At 39.5% G+C, this 19,523-nt stretch overlaps 1 protein-coding gene across 3 annotated transcripts in view; it reads left to right on the top strand.

Moving 5' to 3' along the window:
* acd (ACD shelterin complex subunit and telomerase recruitment factor) overlaps positions 1–18,842 on the top strand; it is a 50,620-nt gene extending 31,778 nt beyond the window's left edge. For 2 of the 3 annotated variants that reach the window (XM_080187067.1, XM_080187066.1), the window contains 10 exons: positions 341–420; positions 515–559; positions 1,595–1,638; positions 3,058–3,236; positions 5,312–5,393; positions 8,298–8,381; positions 9,117–9,197; positions 14,752–15,866; positions 17,453–17,532; positions 18,236–18,842. In XM_080187067.1, the coding sequence (XP_080043193.1) occupies positions 341–420; positions 515–559; positions 1,595–1,638; positions 3,058–3,236; positions 5,312–5,393; positions 8,298–8,381; positions 9,117–9,197; positions 14,752–15,866; positions 17,453–17,532; positions 18,236–18,302 (1,857 nt within the window). In that variant the 3' untranslated portion in view covers positions 18,303–18,842. The remainder of the gene's footprint in view (positions 1–340; positions 421–514; positions 560–1,594; positions 1,639–3,057; positions 3,237–5,311; positions 5,394–8,297; positions 8,382–9,116; positions 9,198–14,751; positions 15,867–17,452; positions 17,533–18,235) is intronic. The other variant, XM_080187068.1, reaches the window with a different exon arrangement.
* The last annotated feature ends 681 nt before the right edge of the window (positions 18,843–19,523 follow it).

Genomic DNA, 19,523 nt, shown 5'->3' with positions numbered 1-19,523 from the left:
TTGTGGTGGTAAGGATGGACGGTTGGTGAAAGGGTCAGAGGGAGTTATTTGTTCTTGAGAATTGTGTTGAGATAGTCTTTGCTGTCAAGAATGATCTAGGAGTAATAGGAAGATTTGACTCTGGAAGACCTGGGAGTCATATACCAGATATGAACTTTAGACGTATGGGTGCAGGGGTCTTTGGGGAGGCTGCTAGGACAGGCATTCTCAGCAGCCTTATGTATGAACATTGGTTATGGTGAACAGAGACAGCCAAGAGTCAATTTACCTGAGATGCTGCAAACTCTTCAACTGCCTTCTGCCACCATTAGTTATACTTACTTTTCTTTTTTTCTTTCAGGAAGATTGTGAATTCTATCTAGTAGTTCAGGAGTTGAAGATCCTGCCAGCAGAAACAGGTTTTTCTGAAGCATGTTCATGGTATGAGATGTTCTGTATCTACATGACTTTACAATCAATGTTTTATAATGTTTTTTGTTAAGTAGCTAAACTTTCAAATCTCTTCAAATTTCAGCAACTTGGACCCTGCTGTGCAGAAGAAATTGAGAGAATTCTGGCAGTAAGTGAACAGTATCCCTAAATAATAGTCATAGAGAAATTATTAGGAAGGCTCCATCACTTCCACCTACAGCTGATCTCCAGGAGGACCCAGGGTGACTGTCTTCTGAGTTGTTTGAAATTCTGTGTTCCCTGCCCCTCCCCCCCAATCTTGTGACATCTCTCCCAGCTTTAAAATTCCCCTCTCAGGCTGATTCTTTACCAAGTTTTCAATCAATTTCCCTCTGCTTCCTTTATGAAGTCACTTGAGATATTTTTTCTCAGTAACTTGCTATATAAATGCAATTGGTCACTTGCTTTGCTTCCCGTTATAAATGCCAGTCTGGACTCAATGAAGGAATCTTTCCATGTTGCTCCAATCTGAAGTATTTTTGCACCAGAATTCACCAATGGCACTTTACTTGAATGTATCTCAATCTTATTTGATTGCACCAGTATTTTTGACAATCCTCTGTGAAAATAGATTTTAGTTTGAACCTAACTCGTGTTTATGCTTCAATCTCTCAGCCTATTTCAGAAATCATTCTTTTGTCTCCTTTGCATTTTATTTTTCTGAATTAAGATGGTAAACTTCAAATTATTTTATAGCATTTCTGGGAAGAGAAATAAGATCTAGATACTGCATATTGATGTACCAGTGCTCGAGAGAAATACAGTTTTCCTCAAATGGAAATTGCTCAGTCTCAACTATACTGACTGACAGGGAGAGCAAACATAATCAGTCATTTTCCCAAAGGAGAGATGAAAAGTTTCAGAATAAACAAACCTTGGACATTTTTGAATCATCACTGTGAACCATTTTGGCATTAATAGAGGTTTTGAAGCAAGTAGGATAGAGTCTTGGAGAAGGAGGAAAATAATGCAATGGGGTCACTATTCATTTTCCTCAAAAATCTTAGACTTTTACAGATTTCAAAGTCAACAGGTTTTATTTTCATATAGAATCATGGTTCTTCAAATGTTTTTAAAACAATTAGAAAAACGTACATTTACTTTAATTGAGAAATTGAAACTTAACACTCTCATAATTTTGTAGAAGCCATGTGAATAACATGACAGAGCAAACAGGATTATTTTCTGGTAAGCTTCCTCTTGATTTTTTTCCCCATGTTATATAAACTGCTGTAATTTTGATAACTTTTAAAATGTCTTTAATTTTGATAAAGTTTTGTTTTAAGGTGTGTCTGAAAGCACTGATATCTAAATCCATGTCTGTTTGGAGGTCAACTGACAAACAACTTTAGCATGAAACTTGAGCGTAATTGAATTAATGGTAAAATTGGAATAGGGAAACCTTTGTGATGGAGCCAAAAAAAAACTATTCTACGTAAAGACCTAAGCATTTTATTTGCATGCATGAGTTGTGTTTAAATAACTTTATCAGAACTATTGGAAACTTTAGAGCAGAAATCGGCACTTACTTTCATCTTTCTAACTTTTTTGTGAATTTTGAACTTATAGATTATGTTAATGTTAAGCAGTGGAACACTTCCCATGTCAGGCATCCAGTGTCAGCATCAAGCACTTCCAAGTCACACGTAACATTGTTAGATACCCCAGGAGTATGCTCAATCCCAACCTGAAAAGAATTCCCATGACTTCTGTGTTCCTTTAAATTTTTATGCATTAACTATCCTATGGCCTGTCATTATTATCTCCCTTTGATTCATGCCAGCAGGACATTGACAGTAGGGATCGTTGACATAGTTGATTTTTCCCCATTGTCTTGTGTCAAATTGTAGTGTTCTAACTTGTAAGATAAATTAATTCAGCACAGACCAGGAATTAAACTGGGACCTTTTCAGTTTGCATGTTTCCATGTAGCCGTTAGGACAGCCTGCCTACATCACATTCTGGTTAAAAAGATTAAACACTCATTAAGTTTGAAACCCAGGTTAATTACAAAATAAAATTTAAAAACTGAACAATTAAGTTTTGCAGGTTATTCTAAATTAGTTTGAATATCAACTTGCAGCACGATTTTGAAATATTTCTTAACGGGCTATATTTTAAGGGTTGAAATTTTGGGTATCTTCAAGGCTTGGCAGTAAAATGCCGATGTCTCCCATTGCGGAATATTTTACCAGGCAACTGAACCGCTTGAAGTGCTGTTTCATTCGTTGTGAGATGTAAACAAGTGATTTCATTGCAAGATCATAAATCCCTGTGCTTACAATGTTTCTAATTTGACAAAGTGTTGTTTACTGTGAAACAATTTCTATAGCCCAGTTTATTTTTTCATTTGTCCAGCCCAGGAACTCTTTTTCATTATGTGATAGATGTGTCTGGGAGATACATTAGAACAATAAGAGATTGGACACATGCCTACCACTTTTGCTCTGAGATTAGCTGACCTGCACTGGGAAATCAACGGTTTTTCGACAATATTATGGAATTTCACACTTAATATGCCTTGTGAATAAGCTGAGTGATTCACATTGTAGTTTTGTTGGTAAACCATACTAGAATGAAAGATTTTTTTTAATGTTGTGTTTTTAGGTCTCTGTTTATCAAATCTGATAGCAGCAGTAGAGGATGAAGATAATTCATTAAAAAGTGCCGTTGAGCTCTGCCTTGATTTAACTGATAGTTCCAAAGCTTCAACATCTACATCATCCATTTTGTTACCATCAATTCATCCACCCACAGGATGGAAAACTTCAAGCAGAAAAGATACGGTACAGCAATTTCAACTGTTTTTCTTCAGTTGTTGTCAGTTAACATGACATGGGGTGTGTTGTTTGAATACAGACTGAGGAGAGTTGAGTTTCAGTCTGGTTCTAGTGGGTTATAAAACTTTGGCTCCGTGATAGTACTAATCAGGAGACTTCCAGCGCATGCATGGAACGCCAGCACATATACACTTCCAAACATGGGCACCATGCAGGCGCACTTGGAAGCACTGTACATTCTCCTCAGAGAACATCCAAATTCTGTAACATTGGCACTACAGGTTCAAACGTTACACCCACTGTACCCTAATATATATTAACAATCATATTGTGTGGTACCTTATCAGACACCTACTGGAAACCATTTGCATAGCATTCATGGTTCCTAATTAATTGAAGTATTTCTAGGTGAATATTTATTTCATTTTGTATTATAGTTCCAGAGCTTTCCAACTTCCAACATTGGGTTGAATCACCTTTTAAAGGTACTAACTGATAGTCTACGGGTGGTTTTCCCATGCAGGCTTGTGCAGTTGGCCAGTGTATTGGCTGACTCAGCATGTAACAGGAATCAAACCTGTGACCTTGTGACCTACAAATCTCAGTGCCACATCATTTAACCATTACCTTGGGAATTTCATGATTTAAATCACTATAATTATGCAACTTTGACTGAACTCATCTCCTTCATTTATGTAATCAACCTAATTGTTACCTTCCCCTAAAAGCTTGGCACTATCCATTTGGGACTCTCTGACCTGTCTTCTTTTCCTGTTGCTTGTATGAACATACGTTCAAACATATGAACTAGGAACAGGAGCAGGCCATCTGGCCCCTTGAACCTGCTGTGCCATTTAATAAGATCATGGTTGATCTTTTCATGGGCTCAGTTCCACTGACTCGCCCGTTCACTATAACCCTTCATTCCTTTACTGTTCAAAAATTTATCTGTCCTTGCCTTAAGAGGATTCAATGAGGTGGCCTCATCTGCTTCACTGGGCAGCATATTGGCTGGCTCAGCATGTAACAGGAATCAAACCTGTGACTTTGACCTACAAATCTCAGTGCCACATCATTTAACCGTTATCTTGGGGGTTTCATGATTTAAATCATTATAATTGTGTAATTTTTGACTGAATTCATCTCCTTCACAGATTTACAACCCTTTGTATGAAGAAGATTCTCAACCCAGTCCTAAATCTGCTTTCCCTTATTTTCAGGGCATGCCCTGTAGTTTTAATTTCACTCGTCAGTGGAAACCACTTCCCTGCTTCTATCTTATCTATTCCCTTCATAATCTTATATGTTTCTGTAAGATCTCCTCTCATTCTTCTAAATTCCAATGAGCATAGCCCCAGTCTACTCAGTCTCTCCTCGTAAGCCAACTCTCTCAACTCTGGAATCAATGTAGTGAATCTCCTCTGCACCCCCTCCAGTGCCAGTATATCTTTTCTCAAGTAAGGAGACCAAAACTGTACACAGTACTCCAGGTGTGGCCTCACCAGCACCATATACAGCTGCAATATAACCTCATGTTTTTAAACCCCATCCCTCTAGCAATGAAGGACAAATTCCATTTGCCTTCTTAATTGTCTGCTGCACCTGCAAACCAACTGCTTGTGATTCTTGCACTAGGACACCCAAGCCCCTTTGCATAGCATTTACCATTGTTTCAGAGAGGTTTGGGCTAATTGTTAGTATGAATAGCTCATCAGTCAATGATCAGAATTACACCTGGTTGAGTCAGTCTTTTTAAGTGTCTTTGCTTATAGTTGATTGATACTACAATAGGGAAATGGTATGATTTTCCAGTTTGATGCTTTTGGCATTTGTTGCATCATTTTTGGAATGTAAAAAAGATGAGATTAACTTTTTATAGTTAATATATAATTGGAGATGACTGTAACAGAGAAAATTAATGTGTGTTTGGATTGTATTATATACACATGAACTTCTCACAATTATTTTGTGAGAATTGATCATTTTTCCAGGATTGTTACACGTTTGATAATATTTGAAAAAGAATAATGTTCTGAGGTATTTATGTAGTCATCGTGCTAACAGTTGATTTTCGCCCATAGAACAAGATGGATATTTTCACCATTCCTGAAACCATGCTCATGATTTCGCCTAATCAAGAAGAAGTATTAAATAATATAAAAGGTAGGCAAACTGAACAGTACCCATAATTTATTCAGTGAAAATTATAAACGCATTAAGATTTTATAGCTCTGCTTTGTGTTCTCCTTTTTTTGTTTTTAAATATATTGCTCCCTAGTAGTGGTTTTTTCCGCTTGGTAGAGTGAGATTGTCAGAGTTGCACACATCTGATTTTTTTGGAAGTGATTACTTGTTCTATTTGAACAAAAGTAGTTGAGCTGCTGGGCTTCCTTTATCTCTGCAATTTGCACTAAACATTTACAGTTACAGTATCTTATGATCCATCCAAGCCCATGCTTACAGGGACAGAAAAGATAGGAGAGTAAAGTGCTAACAACCAACATGTGTGCATCTATTCAAATTGGTAATCAGTGTGGAAAGCAATTGTAGTATTGATCATGTATCATTGTGTTTCTTGTTTTAAATAACTTTCCCCTTTTAAGAAAATTGAATGCACTTGGCTGATTGCATGAGATAAGCAGGATGTTTTGTTTAAGTATTAACTAAAACACTGTTCCTGGATCTTGGGTACTTTGCAGAACCTATTACATTTGTTTTTTTATTTCAGTGATAAATTCTAGGCCAAATATTGCATCTATTTTTCTCAGTTTTTAAAAGAAAATTATTTATTAATTATAAGTAGGACTTACATTAACACTGCAATGAAGTTACTGTGAAATTCCCCTTGATCACACTTTTGCGTTCCTTGTCACAAGTAGACAGGTGCATGCTTGCTCTCTCACTGGATAAAGTTTCAGCCAATTTTTCTTAGTTTTCATGTGGAGAGTATAATTTTGTTGGATACTCACAAAACTTTGATGTTTTATTTTCAAAATAATGGAATTGAATAGCTTACTCTGAAAATTAAGCTTTAAAACTAAATGGCCCAGATTTTGCATGCAGTCACAAACAAATGTTACTCACCATTCGCTTTGCTGACAGCTGCCCACAAAGGTGTTTTTTACTTTTGGGTGGGGGACAATGCACTGTCCTCTACAGATAATTAATGATGTTGTGAATGAGACACTTCAACAAATCAGATTGAAAAATGCTCATTAAGACACAACTGTCTAAATCAGAAAATTAGATCTAAGTCATGTACATAAAGATTGAGATAGATTTTTGATCAGTGAGCATCACAGCTAACAGTTGAAATTTTGGGTCAACCGTACTCTTCTTCCTATCTTTTTATTATTTATATGCTTGTTGAAGGCTTTGGGATTTCCTTTCATATTGGTTGCCAATCTTTTCTCATAATCCCTCTTCTGTCCTCTAATGTGCTTTTTCACCTCCCCTCGGATTCCTCTTGGTTCTCCTGTATTTTCTACCTGATACCTGTCACCAGCACACTTTTTCTTTTTTATCTCAATTTCTAACTTGGTTTTCATCCAGGGAAGCCTGGATTTGTCTGCGCTGCCTTTTCCTTTCAGGGGAAATATATCATGAATGTATCTGGACCATTTCTGTTTTGAAGGTAGCCCATTGTTCAGCTGCAGTTTTCTCTGCTGGCTCCAGTCTAACTGGTTCAGTTCCGTCCTCGCCCCATTGAAGTCAGCTCTGCCCCAGTTAATAATTTTCACCCTGGGTTACCTGTTTTCCTTTTCAATCATCATTCTAAACCTTACAATGCAATGATCACTATCTCCTAAATGATTCCCCACTGATGCTTGATCTACTGGCCCATCTCATTTCCAAGAGCCAGGTCCAATAGTATATCTTTCTTGTTGGATTGGATGCATATTGCTGCAGAAAATCTATGAATTTGTGCCCTTTCTCTGCTCTTTACACTACCGCTAACCCAGTCTGCATTTTGGTAATTAAAGTCCCCCAATAAAACCACTCTATTGTTTGCATCTGTCTGCCGTATCCTGCAAATTTGTTCTTCTACGTCCTTCTCGCTTTAATGATGGAGGAATGGTAATTGATGAATCAACTGAAGTTGATTGGTCGGAAGGCCAAGGCCTGAGGAATTCCTGTATTGTCTTGAGACTGAGATGATGGGCCTCCAATTACCATAACCATCTTATCTTTGGTTAAATATGACTCCAGTCAGTGGAGTTTTCTGCCTAATTCCCATTGGCCAATTTTGCAAGGGCTCCTTGATGCTGCACTTAGTCACATGCTGCCTTTATGGGTGGTACAGTGGTTAGCACTGCTGCCTCACAGTGCCAGAGACCCGGGTTCAATTCCAGCCTGGGGTCACTGTCTCTGTGGAGTTTGCACATTCTACCCCTGTTTACATGGTTTCCTCCCACACTCCAAAGATGTGCAAGTTAGGTGGATTGGCCATGCTAAATTGACCCTAGTGTCAGGGGGATTAGCAGGGTAAATATGTGGGATTATGGGGATAGGGTTGGGGTGGGATTATGATCGGTGCAGACTCGATGGGCCGAATAGTTTCATTCTGCACTGTAGAAGTTCTGTGATTCTACAATGCCAAGGATAGTCACACTCCCCTAACCTCTGGAATTATTTTAACTTTATTTGGATCAAGACTGTACTGACATTTGGAGCTGTGTTGCCTTGGTGGAACCCAAGTTCAGCATTGATCAAGATGAATTCTGAGTAAGTGCAGCTTAATAGCATTGTTGATGACAATTTCCATTACTTTGCTAGTGATTGAGAGCAGACAGGTGGTAATTGGGCAAATAGAATTTGTCTTACTTGTGGACAGGACATACCTGAGCAAATTTCCATACAGTAAGGCAGATGCCAGTGCTGTAGTAGTACTGGGACAACTGGGCTAGGGACACAGCAGGACTTCAATATTAGAATCCAAGTTGTTGTGAGGGCTCATAGCGTTTGCTTTATCCAGTAACTTCACTCATTTCTCAATCTAACCAATAAATCAAATTAATTCAGTGTGAACTGTTGGGAAAACTAATCTGCTTTCATTTTTATTATTAGAATGGAAGGATGATTTTGTGTGCACTGAAGATGTGGAGGTTGAGGTGGAGCATAATGGTGACATAGAGGTATTAAATAATGCAGGTATGCTTCACATAATGAGGATACTTAAAGTCAGTAACTTTATGAAATTCAATATGAAACATTTACAATTTAGAAACTTAAAGACCAGTACAGTATATGGTAACCAACTACTGATGGCAAGATGGGGCAAAGCAGATCTCTATAGAGGTTGATGGGACAAAATGAAATGTCCTATTTCCACTTTTGCATTCTGTTTTCACTTGTAAAGTGACTTCAGTGAACTGATTGGATTTGAATCACATGAGAAGCCCACTATCCCACCACGAGAGTTCTCATATAATTATGACTGTGTTGGTTACCTGGTTTAAAGTAAGCAGTTAATCAAAGTCTTTGAAAGTTTCAAATCATCTACTTGAGTTTCAAAAAACTGGTAGCACAAGGGATATAGCAATTGCCCTCAGTCTAAATCACTATCAAATTATTGTAGTTGAAAAGTTTATGCGTTTCTACATTGAGTGAGAATATGATTGTCTTGGCTTTAAATTCATGAATAAAATCCTACAGATAAATACTGCCTAAGGGCAGAAGGGGTAGTCATTGGTGTAGGGTAGACTAGGCGTGTATGAGGCTATACACCAATGTCGATCAACATCTTTGATGGGAATGGAAAAGATTGAAGAAGTGGGAAAGAAGGATGCCATCAAATCCTTAAAAGAAACATGCATCAGTACTGTAATATATTAGAAACCATGTGATAAAACACCTAAGGAGAATTTGTTGTAATGTGTGTTACAGGTGGACAGCAAGCTACTTCTTCACAGAATCCTTGGAATGAAGTGTTACCTATATGTCTTGGTGTAGTTCCATCTTCAGGAGGTGAGCAATATGCTTGGATTGGTTTTCAGCTTTTAAAAACAAATTTCCAAAGAAAATAATTTGAGAATTAAAGGCTGAACACAAATTTTAAAGCAATCAATCACATAGTTGGTTATTTAGTTGTGTACATGGCAGAAACGTCTCGGAAGTCTAACCAATTTATTATCACCTTGTGCTGAGCAGTGAATCTTATTGTCTATAGAAGGATATGTTAAAAGCCCTGTGGGTTAGCAGTTGTTTGGAACTATTAATTCTGTTATGTTTCTACTTCTGGATTCAGCTTAAGGGAATGAGGTCTGATCTGTGTTGTGGAAACTGAAAACTGCATTGTATCCTGTGATCTGGGACGCAGCACCACACAACTAAAATTGTTGGTGTTTGCATTTTACAGAACTTTTCCTTTGTAGAATAGTTACCCAGGAGAAGTTAGAAGAATTAAAGCTACTTTCAGTTTCAGGGTAGCTATAGTAGTGACCCTTCCAATTCCCCCACTGCACTACTAGCTACTCTATTACAACCCTCCTGACCCTGTGACCACCCACCCCACCCCCAACACTTAACCGAACCTCCATGACTGATTCTCCAGCCAGCACTCCATTCTCCTCCTCCTCTCTCTCTCCCCCCGCCCCAATGACTTGAAGCAAATATATTGTAGCCAGATTTGCAGATGCTATAAAAATATGTGGAAAGGCAAGTTGTGAGAGGGATATAAACAGTTTACATAGAGATATTGATGGATTAAATAAGTGGGCAAAAAAGTGGCAAATGGAGCACAATGTGGAAAAATATGAAGCTGTTCACTTTGGAAGGGAGAACAAAAGAGCAGTATTATTTAAATGGAGAAAATCTGCAGAAAACTGCAACACAAAGGGTCTTGGGAGTACTTGTGCACAAAAATACAGAAAGCTAGCGTACAAGTGCAGAAGGTAATCTGAAAGGTTAATTGAATGTTGGCCTTTATTTAAGGGGGTTGGAGTACAAGAATAAGACAGTCTTGCTGCAACTGTACAAAGTACTAATGAGATTACATCTGGAATACTGTGAGCAGGTTTAGAACATAGAACATTACAGCGCAGAACAGGCCCTTCGGCCCACGATGTTGCGCCGACCAGTTAAAAAGCAACGACCCTCTAACCTAAACCAAACCCTTTCCATCCATAAACCTATCCACGGATCTCTTAAACGCCCCAAACTAGGCGCATTTACAACTGCAGCAGGCAGGGCATTCCAATCCCTCACCACCCTCTGGGTAAAGAACCTACCCCTGACTTCCGTCCTATAACTACCACCCCTTAATTTAAAGCTATGCCCCCTCATGCTAGCTTTCTCCATCTGAAGAAAAAGGCTATCACTGTCCACCCTATCTAAACCTCTAATCATCTTATATGTTTCAATAAGGTCCCCTCTTAGCCGCCTTCTTTCTAACGAAAACAACCTCAAATCCCTCAGTCTCTCCTCATAGGACCTCCCCTCCATACCAGGCAACATCCTGGTAAACCTCCTCTGCACCCTCTCCAAAGCCTCCACATCCTTCCTATAATGTGGGGACCAGAACTGCACACAATACTCCAAGTGTGGCCGCACCAGAGTCTTGTACAGTTGCAACATGACGCTGCGACTCCTAAATTCAATCCCCCTACCAATAAACGCCAAGACACCGTATGCCTTCCTAACAACCCTATCTACTTGATTCCCAACTTTCAGGGATCTATGTACACATACACCTAGATCCCTCATTTCATCCACACTATTCAGAGTCCTACCGTTAGCCCTATACTCCACACATCTGTTATTCCTGCCAAAGTGAATTACCTCACACTTTTCCACATTTAACTCCATCCGCCACCTCTCGGCCCAGCTCTGCAACTTGTCCAAGTCCCCCTGTAAACTAAGACACCCTTCTTCACTATCTACCACACCTCCAACTTTGGTGTCATCAGCAAATTTACTAATCCACCCAACTATACCCTCATCCAGATCATTTATAAAAATTACAAACAGCAGTGGCCCCAAAACAGATCCCTGAGGCACACCACTCGTAACTGAACTCCATGACAAATACTTACCATCAGCCACCACCCTCTGTCTTCTATCCGCCAGCCAATTCCTGATCCAATTACCTAAATCACCCTCAATCCCATACATCTGCATTTTCTGCAGAAGCCTTCCACGGTGAACCTTATCAAACGCCTTACTAAAGTCCATGTATACCACGTCAACTGCCTTACCCCCATCCACCTCTTTGGTCACTTTCTCAAAAAACTCAAATAAGGGTTTGGTCCCCTTATTCAAAGAAAGATATTATTTCGTTGGAAGCAGTTCAGAGAAGGTTCTTTAGGATGATCCCTGGTGTGAGGGATTGCCTTATGAGGAAAGGTTAAGCAGGATGGAACTCTATTCATTGGAATTTAGAAGAATGATCTCATTGAAACATATAAGATTCTTAAGGGGCTTCACAGGATAAATGCTGAGAGGATATTTCCCATGTGGGAGAATCTAGGACCGGAGGACTTGCTTCGGAATAAAGGGCCACCAGTTTAAGACTGAGATGAGGAGGAATTTCCTCCGAGCATTATGGTTAGAACTCCTTGCCATAGAGATCTGTGGGGGCAGAGTCCTTGTGTATATTTAAGGCTAAGGTAGGATTTGAGTATAGGAGTAAGGATGTCTTGCTGCAATTATACAGGGCATTGTGAGGCCACAGTTTGAGTATTGCGTGCAGTTTTGGTCTCCTAGTCTGAGGAAGGACATTCTTGCTATTTTGGAAGTCCAGTGAAGGTTCACCGGACTGATTCCTGGAATGGCAGGACTGACATATGAAGAGAGACTGGATCAACTGGGCTTGCATTTACTGGAATTTAGAAGAACGAGAGGGGATCTTATAGAAACATGTAAAATCCTGATGGGACTGGACAGGCTAGATGTGGGAATAATGTTCCCAATGTTGGAGAAGTACCAAATTAGGAGGTCACAGTCTAAGAATAAGAGGTAAACCATTCAGAACTGAGATGAGGAAAACTTCTTCACTCAGAGTTGTGAACCTGTGCAGATTTCTCCCGCAGAAAGCTGTTGGGGTCAGTTTGTTAGATATGTTCAAGAGGGAGCTGGATGTGGCCTTATGGCTAAAGGAATCAAGGGGTATGGAGAGAAAGCAGGAAACTGAAAGTGTGTGATCAGCCATGATCATACTGAATGGTGGTGCAGGCTCAAAGGACCAAATGGCCTACTACTGTATCTATTTTCTATGTTTTTATAGATAGTTTTTTTTTGATCAGTAAGGGAATCCAGCGTCATGGGAAAAGGGAGGAAAGAGGACCTGAGGAATGTCGGAATTGGGGAACAGTCTCGAGAGCCAGAGGGCCTACTCCTGTTCTTATTTGTTGTGGTCTAAAGCCAGCTTCAGCCAGCCACTCCTAAATACCCTGATATCCCCCAGTTATCCTCTGACCTCTTGATTACCACACTGCCACCCCCCCCCCAATTAATTCCTATCTCGTCTGACTACCCCACCGCCCAACTGTTATCCCAAGTACCTCCTCAATTACACCCCATCTCCTGATTACTCCCATTCTTGACATCTCGACCTCAATCACTCAACTTCCTGACCCATCCTACTCCCGTTCTGACCCATCTTACCACCCTCCCCATCCATCTTTATAAAAATTATTTTGTCGGATGTGGGGGTTGCTGGCTAGCCGAGCATTTATTGCCCATCTCTAATTTCCCTTGAGAAGGTGATGGTGAGCCACCATCTTGAACCACTGCAGCCCCTGTGGTGTAGGTACCTCACAGTGATATTAGGAAGGAAAGTCCAGGATTTTCACTGAGTGTCAGTGAAGGAATGCCAATTATTTTTACTTCAAGGTGCGGTGTGGTTTGGAGAGGCACTTGCAAGTGGTGGCATTCCCATGCATCTGCTCTTTTTGTCCTTCTAGATGGTAGAGATCGCAGATTTGGATGGTGCTGTCCTACACCATCCCCAACCAATCCTAATCATCCTTATCCATCTTTACTGCCTCCCCATACTCATCCTTCACCCCTCCCACCTTCAACCCCTCTACATGATCCCCGCAGCTGGTGTTAGAAAGAATGCATGACTACACTACCACTGCTTCTGTTGCCCTAGATTGAAAATCTTTGGAACCCACTGCACTCACCTTTCCTCCTGATTAGAAGGTCTGGCAACACCATTCCAGTGCAGGTGAAAAGGTGTGGAGTGATATTCTCATTGTGTTAGCCACTGCTCAGAAGTTCTAACTCAAATTGTCTAAAATGTAAGCTGTGTTCATTCAAGTACTGTCTCTTGGACAAATAATGATTAGAAAACCATCCCCTGCGGCAAAGTAATTGTCAGTGTTGTCCACTTAGTTACTCGTGTATTAAGACCATAAGACATAGGAGCAGAATTAGGCCACTTGGCCCATCGAATCTCTGCTCTGCCATTCAATTATGGTTAATATTTTTCTCATCCACATTCTCCTGCTTTTTTCCCCATTACCCTGATCCCCTTATTAATCGAGAACTATCTCTGTCTTAAAGATACTCAATGACCTGACCTTCTGCGGCAAAGAGTTCCTCAGATTACCACTCTCTGGCTGAAGAAATTCCTCCTCATCTCTGTTTTAAAGGATCGTCCCTTTAGCCTGAAGTTGTGCTCTCTGGTTCTAGTTTTTCCTACTAGTGGAAACATCCTCTCCATGTCCACTCTATCCAGGCCTCGCAGTATTCTGTAAGTTTTGATAAGATCCCCCCCCCCCCCCCACAAGCTTCTGAACTCTAATGAGTACAGACCCAGAGTCCTCAACCATTCCTCATATAACAAGCTCTTCATTCCAGGGATCATTCTTGTGGAACACGCTATCACAAAGCACAAATGTGCTTCAGAATCCAGCATCCACAGTAATTTCTGGAGTGGGGAAAATTGATTAGGCGAAGAACAAAAAGGGAAACATTTTGGTCCATTGATATCCTTGGGAAGGTGGCAGCTTCAATCCCTGGTCTGTTAGTTGGTTCTTCCTTTTTAATATTTAGACTATCTCAGTTCTAACCTGTATGTTTATAGTAGTATTGTAGAACGGAAGGGGTTAGTGTAACTTGTTTCTACTAAATTATCCTTCAGCCACTTAATTTGTAATATAATTAAGAAACTTGGTTATGTATAGGCGAATAAACACATTTCCGAAGCACTTTTGATTTAGAAATTACATTAGTCAGTCTCCTGGGACATTGCACAAAGGAGTGAATCTCATTTGTAATTCTCAGGTGAACTATGATCAGAGGATGGGAGAAAGTGAATCAGTTCCCATTTTTAAATTATACACTTTTTTGTATTTCTGTTATAGATTCCTATATCCATTTTTATAATGGAAAGAGCAGACGTATGTATATGTATTCTGCCATGATTGCACCCTAGCCCTAATGGAGTTTCCATTATAAATGTGCCGATAAGAGTTTGTGATGAAAATGTTGACTAGAAGTATGTATGATTGTAAGGTTTTTAATACTTGAATAATGTGGCGCAATTAGTTATACCTGATCTTTTCTTTTATTACAGAAACTCATGTTTCGTGTGTTTCAGAACTGTGTAAGGAGCATGTTGATAAATGTGATGATCAGCTGCCTTTCACATTCTCTGATAGTCCTGCCAACGACATGCAAGACGTTGAGCATCAGCTTCCAAATGGCAGTACACAGGATCCAAAGAAATCATTAGAGTTGTATACAGATGGGTCCCAGCAAGAACAGTCACATTCAGATGAGCTGTGTGATGGCAGCCTCTCGCACGCTCAAAACACATCTGCAGGCAGTAGAAGGGTCAGAACAGATGTGACTGAGCCTGAGGAGTCAGCTGTTATACTTGATGAGGGCAGCATTGAGAAATCTTTAAATCACAGTAGGACTGTCTGCACCCGCTTGTTTAAAAATATATCTCCCCTATCAGTTGCAGCTAACAATTTGAATTGCGCGGGCCTTTTTAAAAATATAGCCCCTGTGTCATCGCCAACAGGAAGTAGTCACACAAATCTAAACGGCGGCCCAACTGGGCTAAGAACACTGGCACAAAATTACTCAACAGCAGCCAGAAACAATGCACCTGATGCGGCACAAAATTACCCAACAGCAGCCAGAAACAATGCACTGGATGCGGAAGAACAGCAATTAACTGATGAAGAAGAGCCTTATGAAATCTTGAGAGCTGTGAAAAGGAAACGGCATTTTATAGATTCGGAAGAGGAAGCAGATTGCGACAGAGTTGAGCCAAGCACTTCCGCAAAGCAAAGCGTAGCTGTAAATGGGGATCAGAACTCATGGAATGTCAGTAGTGATGAAACTTTGATTGGAGTAGATCGTTCTGAAGAAATAACTAAAGATGTTTGTCAGATGAATCCCATTACTGGATGTGACGAGGCTTGTAGAAAGAGTTACACGGGAAGGAATACAACGTTTAAAGATACTGATTTGAGAAATATAACTGAAAGCAAAATGACAGTGGTATCAAAAAAGTATAATAAACTCAGTTTTGTTTCTGAGAAATCATCTGAACAAGTCAGAGATTGTAGAAGACAGACATCCTCAGAAGCCTCTATTGTGCAGCCCACAGAGGATGTTTCACACCAGCAGAAACATATGCTGTGTCCTAGTGCTAAACAGAACAAAGTTAAACCTCTGGTAAGATATCTAAGAACAGTACCTTCAAACTGTATGGTCTGTAATTATAGGATTATTACTTCTGTTTGAATTCTAAAATGCTGTTTATATCATCGCTTAATATAGGAACTTCTCTTAATTTCTGTACAGTTGGGTTTTCAAGTGTTATTGTGAACTTATTAACATGCACACAAGTTAATATGATTTGGATTTCAGCTGTGCAGTTCTTGCAAGCTTCTGTATATTAACCATTTTGCACAGTGTACACCAATTCATGTTTACTACACACAAATTGGTGGAGAAAACAAAAATAGCCAGTGTCTGTTAAAATTGAACATCCAGGAAAATGATCCAAGAAAGAAAGTTGTCCCCTTCCTTGCCACTCAGCGCTGCACTGTAACACATTGATGCTGGGCACTAGTGTAATACAACAGCAAGTCTGTGATGATTTTGAAGTCTGTAGCAAGTGGAGCAGGTTTGCTGATAATTTTGTAAATTGTGTCAGGTGAACTGGGATGCAAACATGTTCTTTCTGGATTGATGCAAGAGAGGTATGAGAGGCTTTTTATTCTTATTGAAAGACCATTTTGTTTCTTAAATGTACTTCATTTATATATAGGCACTATGATCATTATTCTCTTACCTTTATATTATCCCAACAATTTTCTTTAATTAGGAGAATGTACAGAACTTTAGAGGATATCTTGACTTGCACTAGGCTAATTATAAGGATAGATACATGATCACATTATCAGATGACAAATTGCAGCAACTCTGAAATTTCTGGCAGGCTTGCAGTGTGTTTAACTGCTCATGCCAGCTGATCTAATATGCATCGTTCGACTTGCATTCCTGGTCTGGAATAAGCACACGGTGGTTTGAAGACAGAAGTGTTCAAAGGTTATGCTTTGAGTGGTCATAGTGCTGACATCTTTCCTCTAAATGTTAGTGACATAGCTTTGCTGTCACTCATCTTGCCACTTCCAGCAAGTAACACATTTACTCATCCTCAAGTTAATCAGACTTATGAGATAGCTGGGCCAAGATGGTTCCTAAAGCAGTAGGACTGGCAGCTAATGTGATATTCCCATTTCAGGCAACAGCCCTGCAATTTAAATGCAGCATGAGAAAAGCATGAGCTTTCAATGGGCTTGTAAACAGTTGTCTTGACATTGTACCATTAAAACTACCAAGGAAAGAGCTAAAGATGAAGCATCAGAAGAGAAATGAGCCATGGACCTGCCTTTGAGCAGAGCACATGTGAATAAACTACATTATTAGAGGGCAGGATGCTTCATCCAACATGTGTATGTAGTAATCTGAGTTAAATATATTGTTGCTACTGTTAATGTTAGTTATGTTATGAGCAGGTGATAATGATAAAGTTTAACTTAGGAAGATTTTACTAATCAGTGCTTTTGTTCTAGCATGCTTAATTCATTGTTTGCTTTAATTATGCTTAATTCCTTCCTTCATTGCAAAGTTTGTCACTCTGGTGAATATACCTTTAAGCCTTTGCTTGTTAACCCAGCATCTCATTGTGGCAGCTTCTGAAAGGTTGCAGGTTTCTTGTATGAGCCATTAGTGTATTTCTGTAATCTTTGCAGAGACATCCTGATGGAAGCCAATTTTTGTACAGCTACCCAGCACCCACTGCCGAGCTGATCTCTCAGGTGAACTCTGTAAGGTTAGTATTCTTTGTTTTGTTTTAAATGTCTCCCATTTGCAACAGTTCTCACTCCTTGAGTTTTATCCTAATACCATTAATATTCTTTGTTAACTCAGGTGCAGCCAGCCATTTTTCTTCCTTCTAACAGATGATGGTGGCACAGTGGTTAGCACTGTTGCCTCACAGCGCCAGGGACCTGGGTTCGATTCCCAGCTTTGGTCACTGTGTGGAGTTTGTATATTTTTCTCGTGTCTGTGTGGGTTTCCTCCTGGTGCTCTGATTTCCTTCCACAGTCCAAAGATGTGTGGGTTAGGTGGATTTTCCACGCTAAGTTGACCTTTGTAGGGGGACTAACTAGGATAAGTGCATGAAGTTGTTGGGGTAGGGCCTGGGTGGGATTGTGGTCAGTGCAGACTTGACACCAAGAAGATTATTAGTTGGGGCAAAGAAGAGTTTGGAGTTATTTCTCTTTTTGTAATGACCTCGGGATGCTTTTACTACCTGTTCATTATATTACTAAATCATAGCACTCCAAATTTAATTCTCTGTGATTTAAAAACTTAGATTCTTACCAAAACATTAGTAACAATATCTCAATTTTAAATGCATTGTTGCCTGAATGGAAAAAACATGATAGAAAAGCAGAATTTCTATTCCAGTTGTATGCAGCTTTTTAGTTCTGTTCTCACATTGTTGAATCTACATTGTTTGTATTTTTCAGGGTTCCAAGTGGGCTGCTGAAATGGGCAGCTTCGTATCTAACTGGACCAATTTTCACACAAGACTGACAGCTGTTTACTGCTGGCATGCAATTGCTCACTTATTTTGCAACTATTTATGTTATTGGCACTGTTTGAATTACTCTAAAGCATTGTTTTTCCTATTTGTTTTTGTGTTGATCCATGTTAGTGTATTTATTTATGGCAGTATTCAGTACCATTACCACAGTGTAATAAGAAACCAACGTACGTCAGAGATAGGAATTCTGATACGACACTGCATCCATGGACTGCTCCTGGCTGTTTAACTTAATAGAGCTGTGGTCTGGAACAGGAAGCTGTCCATACATCTTCCCAGGTACAGATGGTTCACAGCCCCAGAGCTCTTGGAGGATCAGCAAAACATGAGAGAACCCATGCTCTCACTAACAAAAACTTAATTTGTGAAAGGAAGTTTGGAGCAGATAAAAGATTAGGCTTGTATTGGAGGATATAAGTGTCGAAATGGAAAACAATTATAACTGCAATAGGTTCTTATTAATGTGTTTTGTATTGATATTATTCAGAGCTGCACAGTGATGTAATGTATTTAAGTTTGTGACATTTGCAGCAAAATCCTTTACTGTTCTTTCTTAATAAGTAAATAAACAATATTTTTGAATATTTAATTTTCTTGAATTTTTATAAGGATGATTTGCATAATAACTATCAAGATTACATGTGCATTTGTTCAAACTTTAATCTAATATTTAACCCTAAATTCACATGATACCTCTGCAGCTATTGACTTGTTTCACCACTTTGTCACTCCACATTTGGATTTCTTAATTTCAGCAAAATCTTCGCTGTCTTGCAGCCATAGTACAGAGTTTTCACTCCATGTTCAAGTCCAAGGGGATATTTGAACATAGCACGTCAATTACTGGTTCGAGCTGTACCTGTTCACACTTAATTTCACTTTCCCCTACCAAGACCACTCAATATTTAATAGAGCATGAGAGTAAGTTTGTGAGGAACATAAAAACTGACTGTAAAAATTTCTGTAGGTATGTGGAGAGAAAAAGATTGGTGGGGACAAATGCCTTGAAGACAAAGATCTCTTACGGTCAGAAATGGGAGTTTACAATGGGGAACAAAAATGACTTCACATTGAGACACAAATAATTACTGGAAATGTTGGGGAACACAGGTGAGGCACTTAAAGTCAGTATTAGTAGGGAAATGGTGTTGGGAAAATTGATGGAATTGAAGACCAATAAATCTCCAGAGCCTATGATCTACATCCCAGAA

This window comes from Carcharhinus amblyrhynchos, chromosome 4, assembly GCF_965287045.1.
Source record: "Carcharhinus amblyrhynchos chromosome 4, sCarAmb.v2.hapA, whole genome shotgun sequence".
Taxonomy (NCBI): domain Eukaryota; kingdom Metazoa; phylum Chordata; class Chondrichthyes; order Carcharhiniformes; family Carcharhinidae; genus Carcharhinus; species Carcharhinus amblyrhynchos.
This window is presented reverse-complemented; position numbering and strand designations above follow the sequence as displayed.